Source organism: Phycodurus eques, chromosome 8 (genome assembly GCF_024500275.1).
Source record: "Phycodurus eques isolate BA_2022a chromosome 8, UOR_Pequ_1.1, whole genome shotgun sequence".
In the NCBI taxonomy this organism is placed as follows: domain Eukaryota; kingdom Metazoa; phylum Chordata; class Actinopteri; order Syngnathiformes; family Syngnathidae; genus Phycodurus; species Phycodurus eques.
Genome location: NC_084532.1, coordinates 19,728,528 through 19,749,462, shown reverse-complemented (window position 1 = coordinate 19,749,462; position 20,935 = coordinate 19,728,528). Strand labels below are relative to the sequence as shown.

Below are 20,935 nucleotides of genomic sequence, written 5' to 3'. Positions count from 1 at the left end.
TTAAAGAATTCTTATGCATTGTATAGTGAGCCATCCCGTCAGCATGCTAGGCTCGCCATCGCTAGGAAATACCTTTGCCCTTACAATGGGATACTTCCGTAGATATCACAATTTCTATGGTGATACCGTAGTCAAAAATAACCACAGTCAGCAATTAAATCAAGTCATATAATGCGGCAGGCAACAGTGTGACCCCAACAAACCCTGTCTCGTTCTAACAAAAGCCATGCACCTGTGGGAGGATTTTTTTTTGGTCTTTTTTTGTTTTTGTTTCTGATATACATTAATGGCTGAAAGTCTATGAATGAGCCATTGAAAATTGCAGCGTGACCATAATCTTTAGTTCAGTTGAGGGAAAATCCTGTTTAGTCCTTTCAACGCCAATTAACAAACATCTAAAGCTTTCATGCAGGTTTGATTCAACTCACCCCAAAAAATCTGGCATCACATTTTGGCTTTCACCACTACCGGTAAATGGGATACAAAAGAATTTCACTTCCCCACCTATTAATAATAATAAGGTCATTTGGTAAATAGGTCATCTCCCTCTGGATCCCATTTACCCAAGCGGAGAATCCAAGCAGAAGAGACGGCAGCCGCTATCTCCATCATGGCACCGTCTCAATGGAAAAACAGACGAGGCCCCCGTGGCCCTCAGGAGCCACGGGGGCAGATGGTGTTACACGGTCAGGCCGGAGGAGCAGAAGATTCGAAGAAATGTATTTCATTTCCAATAAGTAGAGCCCTCCGGCAGCTAAGTAGCTTTATGAAACTATGCTAGGATCTAAGATGCTAAGTTAGCGGCTAGCTCGTGAACACATAATCATGGAGTGTTTAAAATAAGCACTAGTAAGCCCATACCTAATTAACAGTACATGTGACAAGTATTATTATAACTCTAGTGGTACAGTTTATTTTCAAGTATATTAGTTACTGGTAAATAGTTCTTCGTACTGAACTGGCTGTTTTCAGTCTGTAATAGTGAAGTTAGAATACAAGGGTACCCTGTTTTACAGATTTAATTCATTCCGTTACCATGGTCACAACTCAATTTACTGATATTTCAAATCAATTTTCCCCATTGAAATAAATTAAAACGATATTAATCCATTCCAGCTCCCAAAATCATGCGTTGCGCTAAACGGTTTTGAACTGTTTACAGCATTTTAGCAGTGACATTTTTCGGCAGAGAATATTGCCGCTTGTTGTTGTTGCGTGCGCCTGTGAATTGGCAGCCCGTGCATAACAGCTCCGTTGTCTGCTTTATTTGTACTTTGCACCCGCTAATTCTTTTTGCGTTGTGCTAAACTGTTTGCACCATTACAGCGTCTTAGCCGCAATATTTATTTTGCAGACAATATTGACGCTATTGGACTTTAGCCTTTTATCTTCGCTCCTACATGGAACTGGCAGGAGATATGGAGCGGGATGAGAGCAGACACCAAAATTAAGTAAAGTGAAGAGAGAGAGAGAGAGAGAGAGAGAGAGAGAGAGAACAAGACAACTAAATGGGATAGGGGATTTGAACCATTGTTTCTGTATGTGTGCTCCTCGCCAACGGACGAAGTAACAGTTGTTAGAAAGCTGCAGTTGTTTGTTTACATTCAAACTTGCAGCCAATGTGAAAAACGTCATGCACGCCTTCAAACTGGTGATCAATGAACACTTCAATCATGTTTCTCTCGCTCAACACTTTTTTTTTTATTATTATTATGCTAGGCTAATGTTTGGATGTGTCAACAGCCCAGTAGTGCTTAGTAACCTTACAAAAACAAGTATCGTGTGTTGTGTGTTCAGCTGGTGAAGTCGCATGCTGCACAGTTCACGGCCCTACAAAAAAAAAATAACAATAATATCAGCTTCAAATATTGCGTGTTTGGATGATCAAACTACATTTGTTTGGCTGCTCTCTTTGCTCCTTTTAGAATGTCTGTTTCTTCCCTTTAGGCTATGGCCTCCTTTTATTGCACGCACTTATTCAACATCTCATCCGAGCAAGCGAGCAGGAGGATGCTTGATATGGGCTGTGGAAACGTTTCATGCTTACTGGAGAAACTATTATCAGTCGAATATTGTTGGAAGTGAACCGCTGTAAAGGGAGCAGAGTACATAGCTCACATTTAATGCATATGTCATATCATGATTACAAAATAAACTCAGCATAAACTAACAGAACTACTGATTAATTCTAACATGAGGCCTTCAGAGTTTATTAAACATGTGAGAACAGTTGGGAAAACGTGTTAATGTTTTTCAGATATTATGCTAATGATAAGAATCAGGCATTTTCTTGACTTTTTTAACGCTGCTTCATAGAAAGACCATTTCTCAACAGATTGAACGACTGTGAACCTCCACTATATCGCAATTAATTTTTCGCGTCGATGCTATTTGTGGATTATTATGCCGCAGCATGCCGGGTAGCACTAAACTCTACTGGATGTAGAGGCTGTGTAATTAAGAGCAAGAAGAAGAGGCAGAGAAGGTACCCTACTAAGATGCAGTAATACAAATTGTTCCCAGAGAGCGTATATGCCTGTGAGTACTGTATTGTATGTTGTGTTTGCACGTATTACTGCTCCATTTGTGTTAAAGTAGCAGTTGTTTGAAGGTTTATAATTAATCTATGATAATTTCTGTTAGCCCACCTGTCGCGTTAAGCTAGTGGACTTTTGTTAGACAAAATGGTGACATTTTGGTGTTGAAGTATACATTTAATTCTCTTTTGTTTTATGGCTCACCTTTACAGTAAACTTGAGCTGGTAGTGACAAATAGACAGTTTGAAGCAGGCACAATTTGCTTCTTATTTGACAAGAGCCTTTTTCTTTTCCTTTCCTCAAAGTGATGTTATACGATAGTCGCCCATTTCTTAACAGTGAGAGAGTGAGGGCAAGCACTAAGGAATACTTTTAAAAAATGTGTTTAAAGTGTATGGGAGGGCTAACACTATGAAAACATTTATTGGATCCCTTTATATCGTGGATTTTCAAATATCGCGAGTGGGTCTGGTACATATCCCCGACGATAAACGGCGGTTCACTGTAATTCAGTTTCTTATATGGAAACTTGATTCTACTGTAAATATGAACAAATCGGAGGTTGACCAGTGACTCAAAAGATATTGTGTTCCACTGTTGTTTATAACTGAAGAGATTTACAAGTGGTTTATAAGTCATAAAGCCATCTTGTAGCACCTATTCAGCATATGTCAAATCGACTTCCAGGTAGACGTGAGCACAGCCAGCTGGCAAACAGATAAGGTTTAAGAAAATACAACAATCGCGTATTCACAGTTCAAACCAAAAAAGGTTTAATGTTTCTTGGAAGTGCCTGTCCGACTGCAATGTTAACGAGGCCTCGATGAGAAGATGAAGAGACGGACGGAATGTCAGCAAGGTTGTACGACCGCCGTGGGAATACCTCGCATGCACTTACACCTCCAATCAAGTCTGGAGAAAACACTATCAGGCCCCTAAAATAACAAAAATGGTCATCCTTCAAGCCCGGCCTAGAGGTTTTTATATGAGAAAGTGTAGCGTCTGAGCTCGTGTAAAGCGCAGATTTATTGTTGCGGCGCAACAAAACGTCTGCTGTCTGCACTCAGGTGATGAACGGGTTCAGACCGATACAGAAGCCCATAGTCTGGTTCTGCTGAGTGCGGGCGGCAGTGAAGGGATTGATTTACAGAGAACCTATAATCTGTCTGGCAAGCTAAGGTGTATGCGAGTGTGTTATTGGTGTGGTATTTCTGGACACAGTAACAGCAGTAGGTCGACAGTGAAACCGGCCAAATCAGACTGTCTAGCATCTCCCTCGACTGTAATTGTCTTCAAATAGCGGTGATGTCATCCGAGCGGCGGCGTGCCGCGGGTGGCTGCGGCCAGCGGTGGCGGTCCGGCCGTGTTTGTTCAGTCAGGCTAGGCTGGCGAGCTTGGCCGCTGGACCGGGATGAAGAGGGGAAGTGGATTTGGTGGTTTGACTCGCACACTTCCTGTCTGCTGGCGACTGATGATGCCACTGTGCCTGTCTTAACTCGCACTCACATCTTCAACTGTCATTATTCCCTACACCAGGAGTGTCCAAACTTTTACTTTCAAGGGGCCTCATAGATAAATTAAAGGATGCAATGCCCATTTTGACATTTTTCACCTTTAATTTACAGTTGATATAAAAAACACACCTCTGTTTAAATGACTTTTTGTGATATTTAAAAATATATATATTTCAGGTGTTCTTGTAGGCTTTTCCAGACTTTTTTTTTTAACTTTGTAGCATACAACTGAAAGATTGAGTTATATTTGGAACTGTTCATAATTCTCTCCACCTTTCCAAAGGACCCGGTTCCAGCTGAAGAAGAACAGCCCCAATGCATGATGCTGCCACCACCATTCTTTACTGGAGGTTAGCTGTTCATCTGGTGATGTGATACCTTCCGGAATTATGGCCAAAAATTGGACTAGAACACATTTTCCCACATGTGTTTGGGAGATTTTGTTATGGTCCGAACTGGAGAAGCCTACAAAAACAACTTTACATTTATTTAGGGTTAACCAGAGGCACTTTAAATGGTGGCAGGTGTGTGCTGACTCTCATTTAACATGAGTTTGAATATGATTGGATAATTCTGAACACATCCTAGTTTTATGGTGGTGTGCACACTTATGCAACTACATTATTTCTGTTATGAATTTTTAAATTGAAAAATAGCACTCTATGATATTGTAAAAACATAGTAATAACATAATGAATTTATTGTGTGTTACTTGGCCACCTGGCAGCAGGATAATAAATTCATGCAGCGAGACGAAGAAGAGTTTCGCTCAACTATTGTAATTGACTCAGTAATCTGCAGTAATTGCCGATTTAAATTTTTTCGCAGAGTATAAAGCATATATACCATTGAGGATTGTTATATTGTCTGTCTACAAGTGTTGATGCACCGTTTGTGTTCAAACAGCCATTGCATAAAGTGTTATAACACCTCCACATTCGCCCATCCATGGCGTTTCCCATTATGTGTTAGCTTTAAGCCAGGGGACTTTAGGCAGAGTTTTAGATGGTTGTTTTAAATTCTTTTTTGTTTAGTTTGACAGTACATTTGAACTGGGAGTGGCAGTAAACACCTTGAAGTGCTTGTACCTCAAATGTTTGCTCACAAAAGCAAAAAATCGGCCACGCGACGGTTTGTCTTAAGTCAGGTGTATTTCAAGGCACCATTGTAGTTTGTCAAGGGATTTACATTTTACATTTAAAAAGAAGAATCTGTGTGTGCCATGATACAATTCAACCTATACCTTTACCATTTCAAAGTTAAAACAAAAGATATTCCATTCAACTTGTAACGCTGTGTCTCCAATTCTAAAACATACTCTTACATAAATACCTGGGAGTGGATGGATGATGAATGAGATGTTTTGGTCCTCTGCTGAAACATGATAAAGTGCAAACCTTCGAGACGGCGAGCGCGCAGGCGTGTCCCCAGATCTCAATGAGCTGCTGTTGTCCAAACTTGTAGTCCCGCATGAGTTCTGTCTCGATGGCGATTGCCTCGCCTTTACTACAACACAGAACACGTGACGATATGTGGTCACTCAAGACACCAATTTGAATGAAATAAAATACAGACATTTCATACCAGAGATTCATCATGAATTTTAAATTACGTAAATCTGCAAGTAATTCACACACGCCTAAAAAGGTATAGAATTTCCTATGGGTGTTACAACATGGCGGCAAAGCACTACTTTTCTATCAGACAGGGTCTAATTGAAGCTCCACCCCTTATTTCAACATTGTTCCTTGGCACTAAGACACCACAAGATGGCATATTATATTATATTATGTTACATTCACACTATTTCCCACTGTGAGCAAAACGGGATGGTCTTGAGACAACACGTTGGGGGGATGGCGGGGGCGGTAATCGGAAATCATGACAGGTCGTGATTGCTGTGCTAGCCAGAATTGTCTCAAAATCTTTCCGTATGGGACGGGAAGCACATTTTTAAACGGACGACTCCCATTTGTGACTTAAAACGATTCGAAAGCCAATCTAACCGTGATAGACAGTAAGAAAACTTAGCAAGGCTTGACTACAGAGGGGGGGGGAATGGCAAAATCCTACGCTGTTTTACGTTTCAGGCAAACGGGGCTGCTGGGAATGTAGTGTTGAGGTAGCATTAGACAGGGTTTTGGCCTGAGTACAAAAATAGTGAGTAGGTGAGTTTTTCAGTGAATAACGGAGGAAAGGTTTCCAAAAGATTTCCGCAAATAGATTAATTTTCAGGCAGCGAAACGCAAATATGCGGGGAACGTTGTATGTCATTTTTGGTGACATAAAATATGAATGTATACAATGTATTATATTAATGCAATAAATTATATATTATAAATTATATATTATAAAGAACATACATTTATGAGCATATACTGTACATTTTTAACAATCTGATTAGATCCAAGGCGGCACAGTGGCCGACTGGTTAGCCCGACCACCTCACAGTTCAGAGATCACTGGGTTCGTATTCAACCTCCGTCCTCCCTGTGTGGAGTTTGCATGTTCTCCTCGTGCTCAGGTTTTCTCCAGGTACTCCAGTTTCTTTTCACATTGCAAAAACATGAATGCAACGTTCATTGAAGACTCTATATTGTCCTTGGTTATGAATGTGAGTATAAATGCTCGTTTGTCCACGTTTGTCTATATGTACCCTGCAATTAGCTGGTGTGCAGTCCAGGGTGTACTGTATAGGTTCCAGCCGTACACCTACGACCCCAATGAGGATAAGCGGCATAAAAAATGGATAGATGGAAGATTAGATCCAATACAAACCCCTCTCATGTAGTTCAAGAGGGTAATGAAAAAGTATTTGTTACAGAGTCAATTTAACAATCTTAGCATCTTTTTTGACGGCTTCATGGAAATAATGGTTGATGTCATCCACTGGCCGATCGAAATAATGGCGGCTGTCTACACCTGACATGAGGGTTTTGGCCTCTCTTACTGCCGCTTCCCCTCCATTTTTGTTTGGGTGTCGGAGATGTTTGTACTGTAAAATATGTGTCGTAGCTCATTAAAGGGTGGGAAACTAAAACATATATATGTGAGACGGCTGTGTATCATCACTTACTTTAAACATAACACCAATATTAAATGAATACTTGCATGACAGTGTCAATCAAAGCTGAGCATAAAAACAAGTGTATACTCGGCTGCATTGGTTCTTTAGTGGTTGACTGTCTATTGCCGGTCAGCAGCTTCAGTGAAGTGTAGTCATGAAAAAAACAGACTATGTGAGTGAGTAATAAAGTGAACAAAGAAAAATGTCCTTCCGCGTGCCTCATGTTTACACTGTATGAGTGAATATGTAATCTACTTCACACAGGGCCCGTGCTGCTCTCTGCATGGCGACAGCATGACTAATGGCGCTGCTTTTACCATAAACGTGTGTGTTCTTTTCTTTCTGTCGTTGTGAGGCACAACCCTCGACAGCAGACTCTTACAATTCCCACTGTGGACCGCATTCCCTTCATTCTACACCCATCTAGTGGTTGATGTTAGCACTTCACCTCCTTGCTGATCAAATAAGTCGTGGGCTCCCAGCTGGAGGTCTGAATTGATCCCCTCAGAGGATTGGGAGGAAACGTCACAAGGAATAATGCAGCAGCTAAATGAGATTTTTTTTTCTTTTTCTTTCTACAGACAAAATACTTGTTGGACACTTCATTAGGAATACCCAATCTAATGAGAGTCGATTGAAGAGCTGTATGAAATATTCTGCCTTTACAGCGGTATAATAATGCAAATTCTTGTCACCATCGTAAAACATTAGAGGAGACATAGTATGCATTTTATGCAAGAAAAAAAAAGGTTTCCAGGTGTCCTCTGCGACTATCGAACTGCCCCACGTATCAAAAATGATGATTACATTACACACCCTATTTCTCGTCTTGATGAAATTAGCCTGTTTAAGACGGCGGCCCAGTCTCATGCAAGTGAGCCACTGAACACCCCACCCCACAAAATGCTAGGACAATAGCGAGTATAAATTTTGTTAACAGCATTTTTACTCATGGAGGCAGGACTTCATACACTGCACTGTGTGTAGTGTGTGGCTCACAAATACACAAACACCCCCCAAAACTGCATCGACAACTTCACAAAGCATTCTAGTATGTGTTGTATGCGAGAAGGTAACGCTGTTAGCTAACACTAATCCGTGCCCCCAACAAAACTCCTGATATGATAGCAGATTTTTTTCTATGTTTGATAATGATTCAGAATGTGCAATTTATTTATTTTAGTTATTTAACCTTTATTTATCCAGGTTAGGCAATTGAGAACAGATTCTCAATGGCAATTTCGACCTGGCAGCAGACAGCAGGGTAAAACAAAAGAACAAAAATCAAATACAAATAAATACAATAAAAACAAAATACTGTACATATAGAACAAACTGCACAATAGTTACATATTTACATCATCATCATCATAGCATATGATGAATAAAAGATTCATAAAAAAGGTGCACCGGTACCCTTCTGATATAGCATCACAACAAAAAAAAACATTTAAGAACTCTCTTTTTTTATGACTTGTCTTCCATCATGTTAGAGGTTCCACTGTATTGTTAAATTAATTCCTCTCTGAGGGTGTCAATCAGACCATAGCATTATTTTCTCTGTAAAGGCAGAATTTTTGACATGCTTTAGAATTGGATATCATTCGGCGTACCTAATTACCACATTCACGCCTGTGGAATCTGAATATTTCTTTTTTGTTGTTGAAATGTCATCACACAATAACATTGCATGCTTTTAACCTTGAAGACAGTCTGCTATTGTTGTTGCTATGAGGTGAATTATAGTTCATTTGATGTGTTGCTGTGTGTGTAAAAAGTAGCACACACATTCTGCACCATTTGACTCCCTGGTGACTGTGCGACTGATGCTAATCCTGTTTGTGTTGCTTTTAGTTTCCTTTAAGGCACAGCTGTGTGTGTGTGTGGGTGCATGCGTGTGTGTAAGCAAGCCAGTGTATCCAAGTGGGGCTCGTGGCATTTACCTGTGCCAGTGCAGAGGCGGCAGCTGTCACCCACAGCTCACCTCAGGGATGTTTCCTGAGCGACTGAGACAAGTTGATCTTTGCAAAGATCACCTCAACCCACGGGCTCCAAGGAGACCAAAACCACGTGGACTTCAAGACTACTGCACTTGGTGTCTTTTCCCTTGAGGGGTCATAGAGTTTGAGTAAAAAAAAAAAAAAAAAAAAAAAAATACAAATGCAAAAGGTTACTGAAGATACCAAATGAGATCCAGTGGTGGGTTCTCTGCTGGCCTCAACACGATCAGAAGCATGGAACTACATTTACAGCCCAAATATTTCTTCCATGAATTCTATTAATTTATTCCAAATATTCATTTCTACTACTATGTACTACTTGTACATGATGTGGAGGTTAGATTATTTATCAGATTTCAGCCTCTATGTCATAGGTGTCAAACTCAAGGCCCGGGGGCCAGTTCTGGCCCACCACATCATTTTATGTGGCCCTTTAATGAACCTACCATTAATATTTTGGGAATGTGGGAAGAAGCTGGAGTACCCTGAAACAAACACACGCAAGCACAGGGAGAACATGCAAACGCAGCACATGAAGGCCTAAGCCCAGATTTGAACCCAGAATCTCTCAACAGTGATCCAACGCGCTAACCGCAAGTGCGCCGTGCTGCCTTCCTGGAAACAAACTGTTCCAAAAACCTGTTCAGTGCCGCAGACCCCATCTGGACCTTTCAAAAAGACTACCTCCACCCTTACAGGGTCTTAGTTTTGCTCCAATAAATTACTCTTGAACTTAATTTAGTCACCACAGTGCCCACATACAAAGGTCCTCCAAGAAAACAACGATTTTCACAATTTACGACCAACTTTCAACAGTGTTGCCATTTTTTCAGTTCAAGTCAAAATGTGTGCTTTGGGAGCAGCACTGTTGATACATAACTTTTCTCAGGCACCAATTATTAAGACTTTTCTGGGACAATACCCCAGGGCACTAACCCAGAAAAACATTATCTTCCATAAAAATGACATATCAGTATAGTATACTTACATTTTTTTGTATTTATTTAAAAATGTTTCATTTGTATCAAAGAAAGCACATGATTCCGACAAAGGTGTGTCCATCTATTTGCCATATAAATCTGCCTTACGCTTATTTTAATGAAACAATCATCTTAAACTAAACATTTAAATACATTATGCTTTGTCAATAGCAGCAATATGCAACTCTACCCTTGGTTTATTGTACTGTAGTTGAGTACCAGCTCTTGTTGCACCTTCCCCCCAGGGGGAAGAGTTGATTTCCCCCATGGTGCATTCAAAGCACCTCTTCCCCATGGACGCTTGCCATCTCACTACCATTGTAAGCACTACTCAACTGTGATCCCAAGCAGCTTTTAATGAATGTGTTTGCCTTAGTCTCACATGAAAGTGAAATTATAAATTGGAAATGCGGTGCCTGAAGGATACAGCAACACCTGTTGAAAAAAGTGCCGTCAAGGGATACAGTGAGTGCCTGAATAAGATCACAGACATCATGCTGTAACATCAGTATGAGGTAGTGGCAGTCATGTTCCCATATAGTGTCTGCAACATATAAGAAGCCAATGCGCAACGGAACAGAGCCTCCATTTTTTACTCACACTGCCAGAGAAACAGCTACGCACTCTTCACATCAACCTTCACATCATTTTCAGCTTTCCAATGTGATGTGCCGGAGCGATAACGAGCAGGATTAAAATAACCCTGGCAGACCACCGCCAGGCTCGAATGCCAGAGAAATTGATAAAAAAATAAAACATTTAAAAATAAAAATCTGCCTTTATCAAGATAACAATGCTGACTTTTGATCAAAACTCTGAAGCGAGGTAAAGTAGAAGAATCATTTGCTGTCCCTGGAGGACAACATTTTATATGCATAGACATACTGTACGGCAGAATCACATCCACCTCTTCAGTCTGTAATCCGCCAGTTCTTTTCATTTGATATACAGTGGTGGCTTGAAATAACGAGTTTAAGTCATTCTGCGACCACACGTAACGCAAAAACTCAAATCATCTTTCCACATTGAAATAAGTGGAAATACTATTCATTTGTTACAGCACCCCCAGTAGGAAAAAAAACAAAAAAAAAACGGAATGTTTCTTAACGGTCCCCTTCCATCACTGTTTTTCTATTTAATTTTGGGTTTGCATGATAATTTAGTTTGGAAAAGCCAAAAATGTCAATTTTCAAGCTGTTCAAATTGGTCTTTTCAGCCTGGCATTTGAAACGGTCGGTTTTCTCGTTATTATGTGACATTTACATGAGCTTTGCTCTGATTGGCTCGCTAATTTCCCACAATTTAAATATGGAAAACAGCTTGGCTCTGACTGGTCCACATCTTGGCATCTGCCAAATAGCGATTTTGCATCCTTTAATGCAACATTAAGTAATAATAATAATTTTGGGACCAATAAATTGTAATTGGATAATTTACCACGGCACAGCTGACGACCTCTCACCACGCATTGCGGCACAATGGTTGGATACAGTGTTGGGAAAGTAAATTTTTCCACGTGAACTAGCGCAAAGTTCAGTTCTTTTTAAAATGAGGAATCAAAACAAAAACAGGGCTTTTGTCATTAATGTGCAAACAAAAACACGCAACACAGTATGACAGGAAAGATGGTGAAAGGACATTGATATGAATAAAATATTTGATCTGATCTATTCTTATCTTACAACACAAAATAAATTCCTTATTATGACAGCGTGATCATACAGTGTTTTAACTAAAGCATTCTGATACAGTTTCCGTATGAAGAACACATTCTCTCCCATTGATGAAGTGTCCCTGAACGCACCTTGCATATGAAAACATGAATGGCGGCCGCACTGACTCGTTTGCCAAATACGGCGTTATTGCCCGACATACGAAGGCTGGTACGGACTGTGTTCAGACTGGGTTTTGTCCTGGAAGTCCCTAACAAAACCTGACACGCTTAAATGAAAATTTACTTTTGTTCGAAAACCATTCAGACGCCCGAAAGAACTTATTCTTAATAACTTTCATCAAGCAGATGTTAACTAAGTTCACTTCACGTTTTCCCAAAATATGAAGTAGTTCAATGAACTTTTCGTTCATTGCACTCATTTAGGTACAACACTGGTTGGATATCACGGCACCATCCATCTTCTGTAGCGCTTGTCCTCACTAGGGTCGCCGGTGAGCTGGAGCACGACCTACCATGTGTACACCACGGGCTGGGCGTCAGCTCATCGCAGGCCACACGGATAATTCCATTTTGATGATTTGCGACAGAAAAACACATTTGTAAATTGCCCCAGAACACATTTTGTTTGTCCTTGCAACTGAATGAGGTGATTATTAGATCCATTTTGCCAGAGTTCATGTAAGTGCAGCCTCCAGCCCTCTCCAGGTCCACCATTGTGTAAACAAGTGGATCTACTTGTGAAGGCTCAGAGCTGTTGTCTTGTCAGGGAGTTTGTCATTGGTCAAGCTGCTTTGGAGAGGACAGCGGAAATAAAAGCACACCGCTCATGAGGCCCAACAGCGCTGCTGCCCTCCATCGTTGTATTTATACGCAATCATTACTCATCTACGTCCTGTTCCATGCAAAACTACAGAGAGACACCTGAGGCAGCCCACCCAGAACACGGTGGAAAACTAAATGTTGAACGAGCTTTGTGTTTTAGGTGGCATTTTCATGTAAATGAAGTCTATTTGGCTATCACATAGCAATCATTGCAAGGTGAAGATTTAACCTGATTGCAGCTTTTGAGTTTTCTGCATTTTGCAAGTGACACACAAGTTCCTTTCACACTGCCTTTCTGCAAAATTAGTGTAAAAGTAGATTATTCGCCTTTGCCTTTCAGGCACAACTCATGTGCGTTGTCGTGTTCGTTCGCTTTAGCGGAGTTGGATAATTAGATGCGCGGCGGCGTCAACAGCGGTTACGATTGCTGTGATCACAAAGTGAGTCTTGAATGTTGAACTTCACACTCCGGCTGTGGCTTCCCGCTATGCAGTTACAGCACAGGTGTCAAACTCAAGGCCCAGGGGCCAGTTTCAGTCCATCTGATCATTTTATATGGACCGCTAAAGCAAATCATGTGATTCTACTTCCTGTTTCTTGGTAAAATCTGTACCACCCATCTGTTTTCCTCAATGATGAGAGGATTATACATTACATATATATGTATACGCTTAGGTTCTTAGGTCATTATGGTATTATTTTTAACCTGTATGTGTGTGTTAGTGTGCTGTGAACAAGTGGCAGGTGGGGTTGATTTATTTTGATTTATGTAAAGCGCTCAGTTGCATTCTTTTTATGTAAGAAAAGCGCATACAAACAGTTTTGATTGCTTGATTGATCGATCAATTGAAAAAGCTGTAAAAAGCTGACTTACAGTGTTAAAGGGGATACAGTAAGTGCTGTTTATGTTAAATTAATGACATTTTCCAGTGAACTTTGGAATTTTCAGTTTTTGACAATTGCAGATGACAAATACCTCGGCTGGCCACACTTTAATTAAGTTTTATTTCTAGGAATTTTGAACAAAGTTTAAAGGTGAACTTAATTTGACCTTTGGAATGGACGTGGCCAACTGTTCAAAGTTTCAGTATATCGCACAACTTATTCCCTAACAAGGAGCTGAATGGCAAAATTTACAATGGGTGGTTGATCTGTGAATCAATGCATTTCTTGTTTAGAATTGCTATTTCAAAGGTCACAAGACTAATATGATACCTAAAAACTGATCAACAGTACCTCACCACTGCCATTGTGAAGTGGATGTCCTTGGAAATGTTCAAACACCTGTTGTGAATTTTGCCGTTCAGCTCATTAGAGAACAGCAAGTTGTGCAAAAATTACTAAAACATTGAACAGTCAGACATTTAAAACAAAAATGATAACAGGTCACACTTAAGGTCACCTGTAAAGGTTATAAGTGCATTTTAGGTGAATCTGAAATGTTACCCAAAAGGCCAATATCTCTAACTTCTTGTGAGTCGCTGTATTCGATTTACTCCCCCTCTGGCTTATTACATTATAAAAGTGTCTCAACATACTTTTCAAACTTGTCTGCTTTGCCATATTGTTGAGGCAGATAGTTATACATTTGCCTCCCCTTAAAAAGACACCGCCGTCAAATAAACACTGGTTCTGTATCGTGATGTTACGGGTAACATTGGAAAAATAGTGGAATAACATTGTATTGTTTAACTACGACCCCCACCTCTGCTCTAATTGCACGTTTAAAAATATTGTGATCGTCTACAATGATACATTTCTGAAAAATTGTCACAAAATGTTGAATCACCATGTTTTTTCAATGATTTCCTTATACAGAAATAATATTAAAGTTAATACTGTATAATGTACCCACTGGGGACGTTTTCCTTTGATCAGACCCATGTGGCCTCTCCCCAGTTAGCACTCCCATTTCCTGTCTTTACCCTCCTCCGTTTTCCTCCACTGCCATTGTCAATCTGTGGATGTGGCCAGTGGCTCCAGCGTGAGGGCACAGGTACACTAGCGATGACTCACTCCACTTAATTGGATTGATTGTGTGGCAGCGTGTGTGCCACTTTTAATGGAACATGCTGGGGTTTTTTTTTTTTTTCCATACATAAGGAGCAAGACAAATCCTGTTTTCCTCCCTGGAATATTGTTACCATGATGAGAATAACATTATTTGGAAGGACACTGACGAATAGGCATGACTTCCACGTTGTCATTCCAAGCACATGATCACCAGGTGTGTATACATGTCATTGAACATGGTCACTTTCATCATGAGTCACCCCCTAAGGGTGTGAGTCTACAGTACATGAAGTCCTGCAGCTGGCAGGTAAACAGTGATATCAGCAGACGCGCTAGAGCAAAAATGAAAGAAATATAGCTTTCATAGAGATCATACAATTGTTTAAGTTGATGTTCTTTTATTTATTTATTCCCCCCCAATTGGTGTTAATTTGCGCTCAGGATTACACAAAGATTTCGCAGGTCTGCACTCCTTTATTACCTGTTCCAAGGAGGCGGCGTTATTTAGTTAGCTTGTTAGCGTCAAGGACAAAATGAGGAGTAGGACGCAAATGCGAGAGCCACAATGTTTGATAGGTCAATTAGCAAACATGGTCTTCTTTGAGTCAGTGGTGAGAACTAGGAATGTTAGAAAGTGAGATAGCGATGATTGAATTAGTGAGTCAGCAGGATTATGGCAAAAAAATAAATAAAATATTGGCTTGATGTAAAGAAATCTTGGGCTCCAGAAAAAAGTGCAGTCATTTTTACCTCTGTGAAACACCAGGGGGAGCTCAAGGGCAGGGTGCACCCTGGACTGTTCTCCAATCACAGGGCACATCTAATAAATAGACAAACAACCATTCGTACGCACACTCACACCTACTGACAATTTAGAGCAGGGGTATCAAATTCGTTTTCATCATTACGATTTTCCTCAGAGGGCCATATGAATGTGAAAACCTTATAAATGTAGTTGCCTCATCAGATTATTGTGTATGTATTTGACTGATTTTCCGCAGTAATACAGTCTTTATAATATTAATGTGGTTTAAAAAGAATAACTTTCTTTCAGAAATAAGAGCATTTCTAAGTGACACCCAAACCTTTTCACGGTGGTGTCTATTCGTACTTCAGCGTGACCCTAAAATTTGGAACAGCAGTGTAACATATATTGTTAAGAATAAATAGAACTTGAAATCAGAAGTCATGGAAAATTGTGGCACAGAAAACTATTGTTCAAATTATGCTGAATATATGTTTCTATCATCTGTTTGGTACAGATCTTCTGCCAAAATGAAAACAACAAACCCATTTAACAAGGTTTACTGTAAAACAGACACAAAACAGAAAATAACTTACACACAAAAAGGCTCAACCAAACCATATAATTACATCTGCCCAAGGTCCACTAGCTTATTGCTAACATGATGTGAAACGACAATCAAACAAAAATTTCCATACATGTTACAGTTATAAGAAACCCTCAAATAACTGCTAATTTTACACACACGGGGGAACAACACATACAAACAACGAGACTCGCAGGCCTACATTCTTTCTGCTCTGTGGGAACAACAACTGTTACGGTAGCTTAGTTGGGGATCTTCTCTGCCTCTTCTTTTTTGCTCTTAATTACGCTGACTTTCTTCCAGTAGACCTCATTTGTGGCACAATGTGGAACTACTCTGAATGCGCACAGCTCTAAATTTAGACGTGCAGAAGAACACGGAAGTCTTCAAATGTCCGAAATGTTCGAAAGGGCAATGTCTGTATACTGTAAAAACCTGTATCTTAAAAAAATGTTTTACGATTTACGCTGTAGGTCAATTTGTGAATAGAGAACAGGGAATTAGTGGGGTTTCACTGTCGCCAGCTTTAGTCAATGTTCACCAAACGGCATGTCTGATGTCCAAAATGATCAAAACCCTCCGCCAAAGCTCACCATCCCATAATTTGATGAATGCAGTTTGGATCAGGTGGCACATGCGAAGCCTCAGCTGGCCAAGTGGGTGGGAGGCGGGGTCCGTGTGCCGCCGTATGGTCGCGGTTGAGGTGCCCGCCGTGAGGTCCTTCATTCTGCTCCACTGGCGCTTATCGAATCAGCAACTTGATTCACTTAAGTCGACAGCACTGGATTGATTTATTTGAAGGTGAAAAATACAATAATTCAAGTCTGACTTAACCGGTTTAGTTCAGTCTGCACATTACTCATCTTATTTACGTATGCTGGAATATGAGCCACCACATACATACAGTACAATCAAAGTACAATCTCTGGTCACTTTAGAAGGTATCCTATGAAAATGTGCCTTAAAAAAAAAAAAAAAAAGAATTAGCAGATTTGAGAGGTACTCATGTAACAATGTTTAGTATTGCACATTGGTGTAGTACTGCACTCCATCATGGGTTTCTGCTGCTGTTGCCTTATTTAGCTCCATGAGAGACACACAGTCAACTGGCTTCCGGCCCAACAGCCCTGAATTACTGCCTGTGCATATTGAGCAGGGGCTGAATTACATCTTCATGGCCACCTTCCCGCTTCTCTTTAAATATTACACACTGCCTGGCTATAAAAGTCAGAGTTTTAACATTTGTGCTGCATTGCCGATAGCAACGGCAATCAGATGATGCTCATTTAAAGAATAATCAACAAGTACAACGTCTCTCTGTTAAGTTAATTAAAATGCAAGCAAAGCATTCTCAATGGAAGACTTGAACTGGTAGATGATTTGAATATATAGCGGATAATTAGATGGAACGCAGTACCATAAGATAAATAACACTTTGATGCCGCATCAAAAACATTTCAAACACATACTGTATATATAAAATACCATTATTGATCATATTAAACATGAAACTGTTAATATACAGTCTAATAAAACATTACTATTATTATTGTAGTAAATATGATCATACCACATTATTATTAATTTATTATAATATAATTTATATGAAATATATATTGCCTGCATATATATGTACAAGTTTCATAAAATTTTGTAATATGTTTAAAATATGAGCTATACATATATGATAAGATTAAATAAAACCGCAGCAGGAACATTTCCAATAATGACTGTCACCATAATAATCAAACTGCATCAAAAATGTATCATATAATAATAACAACAGTCAAACTTAACATTTTAGATTGGATTTGTATTGTGGGCAGCCTAAGGCACACCTTATTTATTCTTATCTCGGCAAAGGAGAAGTGCTCACCAACACTTCTAGACAGATTTGTGAACATTACCAAGTGTTCTGTTTATATTTTGGTTCACTGTAGTTTTATACTGTACACTGCATTAAAATGATACATTAATAGTATTATATTGTATTAATATGTTATTGCATTATATAAGAATTTAAATTGTGCCCTGCGATTGGCTGGCGACCAGTTCAGGTTGTACACCACCTCTCGCCCAAACTCAGCTGGGATTGGCTCCAGCTCCCCCGTGGCCCTACTGAGGAAAAGCTCTATGTAGGGATGGCTGGAAAGAATGAAATCATTCCAATTATTTCCCATAAATGCATGAGCATGTGAGAGCTGATGATGCTTAAAAAGAGACAGAGAAGGTGAATGAATATGAAACTGTGTAATGAAACAAGCCAAGCTGCACACTATCTCCTATACGAATGTGCAGCACTAAGTCTTATCACGGCCGCTCACACGGAAGAAGCAAAAAGGCTCATAACAATCATCCGCATTCCTCACTCAAAAAAGCCATCAGCAGCGCTAACTACAGCTTTTTGCCAAATTAATTGCACAAGGGCCACAGAGACGTTCTCGTGTGGCTAATTGGAACCGGGATGACATCAGGCGTCTGACGGCTGCAGTCGACGTGAGTGCGGGCTGTAATTAACTTCAAGAAATGTCCAAGTCTTTGCAGGAAAACACAATATTTAACCGCTAGAGCAGCAGCAATTGGACCACGCAAAAAGGAGGAGAAAATAATGCAGCTCGTTAGTACAGCATAAAAGTATGCAATCATAATAATACAGTAAACTATCGCTCTTCGGGTTGATTAGGGGCCAAGGCCAGACACATAATGGGTGCCTCCCACTAAAACTGTCCACAATTACTCCAATCTTAATAGTTTAACGCCTAAAGATACCTCAAAGACTTAAAACTCATTTGACATAATTACCCCTGAAAACAAAGAGTTTACAGATGACGTAACTGAAAAAAATGCACCAAAAGTGCAAGGACGCTGGTGTGTATGCTGCCTTTGCAACCCATAAAAATAACAATTACTACTTTCCTATGAAACATGTTATTACTTGTTTGACTCAGCGATGCATTGATACTCTCATTTGTTAAACACATTCGCAGATCGCGATTGACTTTTTTTTTTTCCTTTTTCCTTTGGCGCTTATCTTAGGCTATCTGCTGTAAAACTCACCTATTCATGGTTTTGCACTCTTTCCTAAGATGCCACAAGATGGCGACAAAGCCCCGGCGAATAGGAAAGTAGTAATTGGTGTCAATGAAGTATGTTGAAGTGATACATCTCGACTGTTCTCAGATCTTTGGATGTCGGGAAGGAGCTAAGTTTAACCTGGGTTGTTAGCGGAAGTTACGGCACATCTTCGCTCCAAGGATGGAGGTCTTGTTATTGCCAGACGGTTTTAATTTTTTACGGGTGGGAAGATGCGGGGTACTTCAAGTGAACGCAAGTGACTACCACTGACCTGAACTGCAAAACAATGACAAAAAGGTGTCATACTTGGGGTTGCATCGCCAAATATAGGGTGTTGTAAAAAGCTGTACAAGGAAGATCGCAAGACAGCCAAGCGGTAACGAGCAACCTCTAAAAAGGGACAGACAGGGAATCAAACCCCCATCATCGGTTTTGCGGAAGACATTTTCTCACAGGTCTGTATAAAATCTTTGGTTGGGATGTCTTTGGCAGTAGGAAGTAGAGCTCTAGCAAAGCATAATAGCTAACCTGCTAGTTAACTCAACTCTACGGCGAGCGATTTCACCATCAAAAGAGCACGTCCGTGCCAATGAGCCAAGCAAAGCCAATGAGCCGGCTCCTCAATGATTCTGTAAACTATGTCTGAGTTTCCACCACGTCTATTTTTGAATCAACTTAGTGCCACCGCACACGAGGAAGGCAAACAAACGCGACTGAACTGGACATTCACAAACCTATTACAGTCGACAACACAATGAAATGGAAACACTGTGACCCCCGGTGTTCTTATCGGAAAACCCTTTTTTTTTTTGAGGCGCTACATATACTGCACCGTTTTATTTTTATTTATTTATGAAAATGATTCTCAAGGCTGACGTGCATTGCCCTGGTCACTGTAGCTACATTATTACAGTATAATACTACAAAGATTGGAAAGGGCTGACAATAAAGAGTATGACAGGCTTTTGGCAATGATGCTCCAATTCATTGACTGCTAGACTCTCCACACTTTGCTTTTTCATCACACGTCAATATGAAATGATAAATGTATCTATGTATTACTTAAAAACAATATGTATTGCTTGTTGTCAAGCTATGACATGGTGCCCATCACTACATACTGCTCCGCTAACATGGCACCTGAGAAGGATAAAGGCATTTGGGAGTTATCTTGGGCCGTTACAGAAACAGCAAGGTTAGGTTCTAATTTTTATTTATTTATTTTTTTAATATAAGTCGGAGAATTCGGAAGTGGGGAATCGTTAATCAACGGTTGTGCACTGTAATGTAGATTACTCTGATGTACTTTCTTCCTTCACACCAATTGCTCTTTAAACACGAGTTCACTTAGCAGAGGACAAAAGAGTCAAACGTTGTCACTTACGCTTTACAAATGAAAAAGGATTTTCAGCCCAGTCACAAAGATCAACTGATTGTTTCTCTTTTTAATGAGGCCTTCATTGCTGGGCAAAGTTTGGGGGCCAAATCATTTGTCCCTTAATGCAGGACTAGGGCCCTTTAGTCAGGAAGTGCAGTACGCACATGTTGAGATTGTAGCACACACACACACACACACACACACCATCAAGTGTAAACAGACACACAATATACAGGTTGTGTATAATTCATGAGCACAGCAGTAGGTAGAACCATGAGAGAGACCCCAGAGCCACCATGTTGAAACTGGCATGCGGCCGACCTTTTTCAGCTATATGGGCTTGACTGTGTGTGTGTGTGTGTGTGTGTGTGTGTGTGTGAGCTCCTATATTTATGGGTTGTTTGTGCCCAGCTGTGGCACATAAAGAGAGGAAGAAAGATTTATTTTTGCAATTTAAGTGGCATCTGATGATAGAAAAAGCACAATGCTTTGGAATGAGGTGCAGATAAAACCGTGGGATTCATTATACTGTAACAGAAAAT

At 40.2% G+C, this 20,935-nt stretch overlaps 1 protein-coding gene across 2 annotated transcripts in view; it reads right to left on the bottom strand.

The window, feature by feature from the left end:
• yjefn3 (YjeF N-terminal domain containing 3) overlaps positions 1 to 20,935 on the bottom strand; it is a 43,260-nt gene that overhangs the window by 8,989 nt on the left and 13,336 nt on the right. Inside the window, exon 2 of one of the 2 annotated variants that reach the window (XM_061684794.1) lies at positions 5,450 to 5,558. In XM_061684794.1, coding sequence (XP_061540778.1) covers positions 5,450 to 5,558 — 109 coding nt within the window. Of the gene's footprint in view, positions 1 to 5,384; positions 5,559 to 20,935 lie in introns of those variants that run through there. The other variant, XM_061684795.1, reaches the window with a different exon arrangement.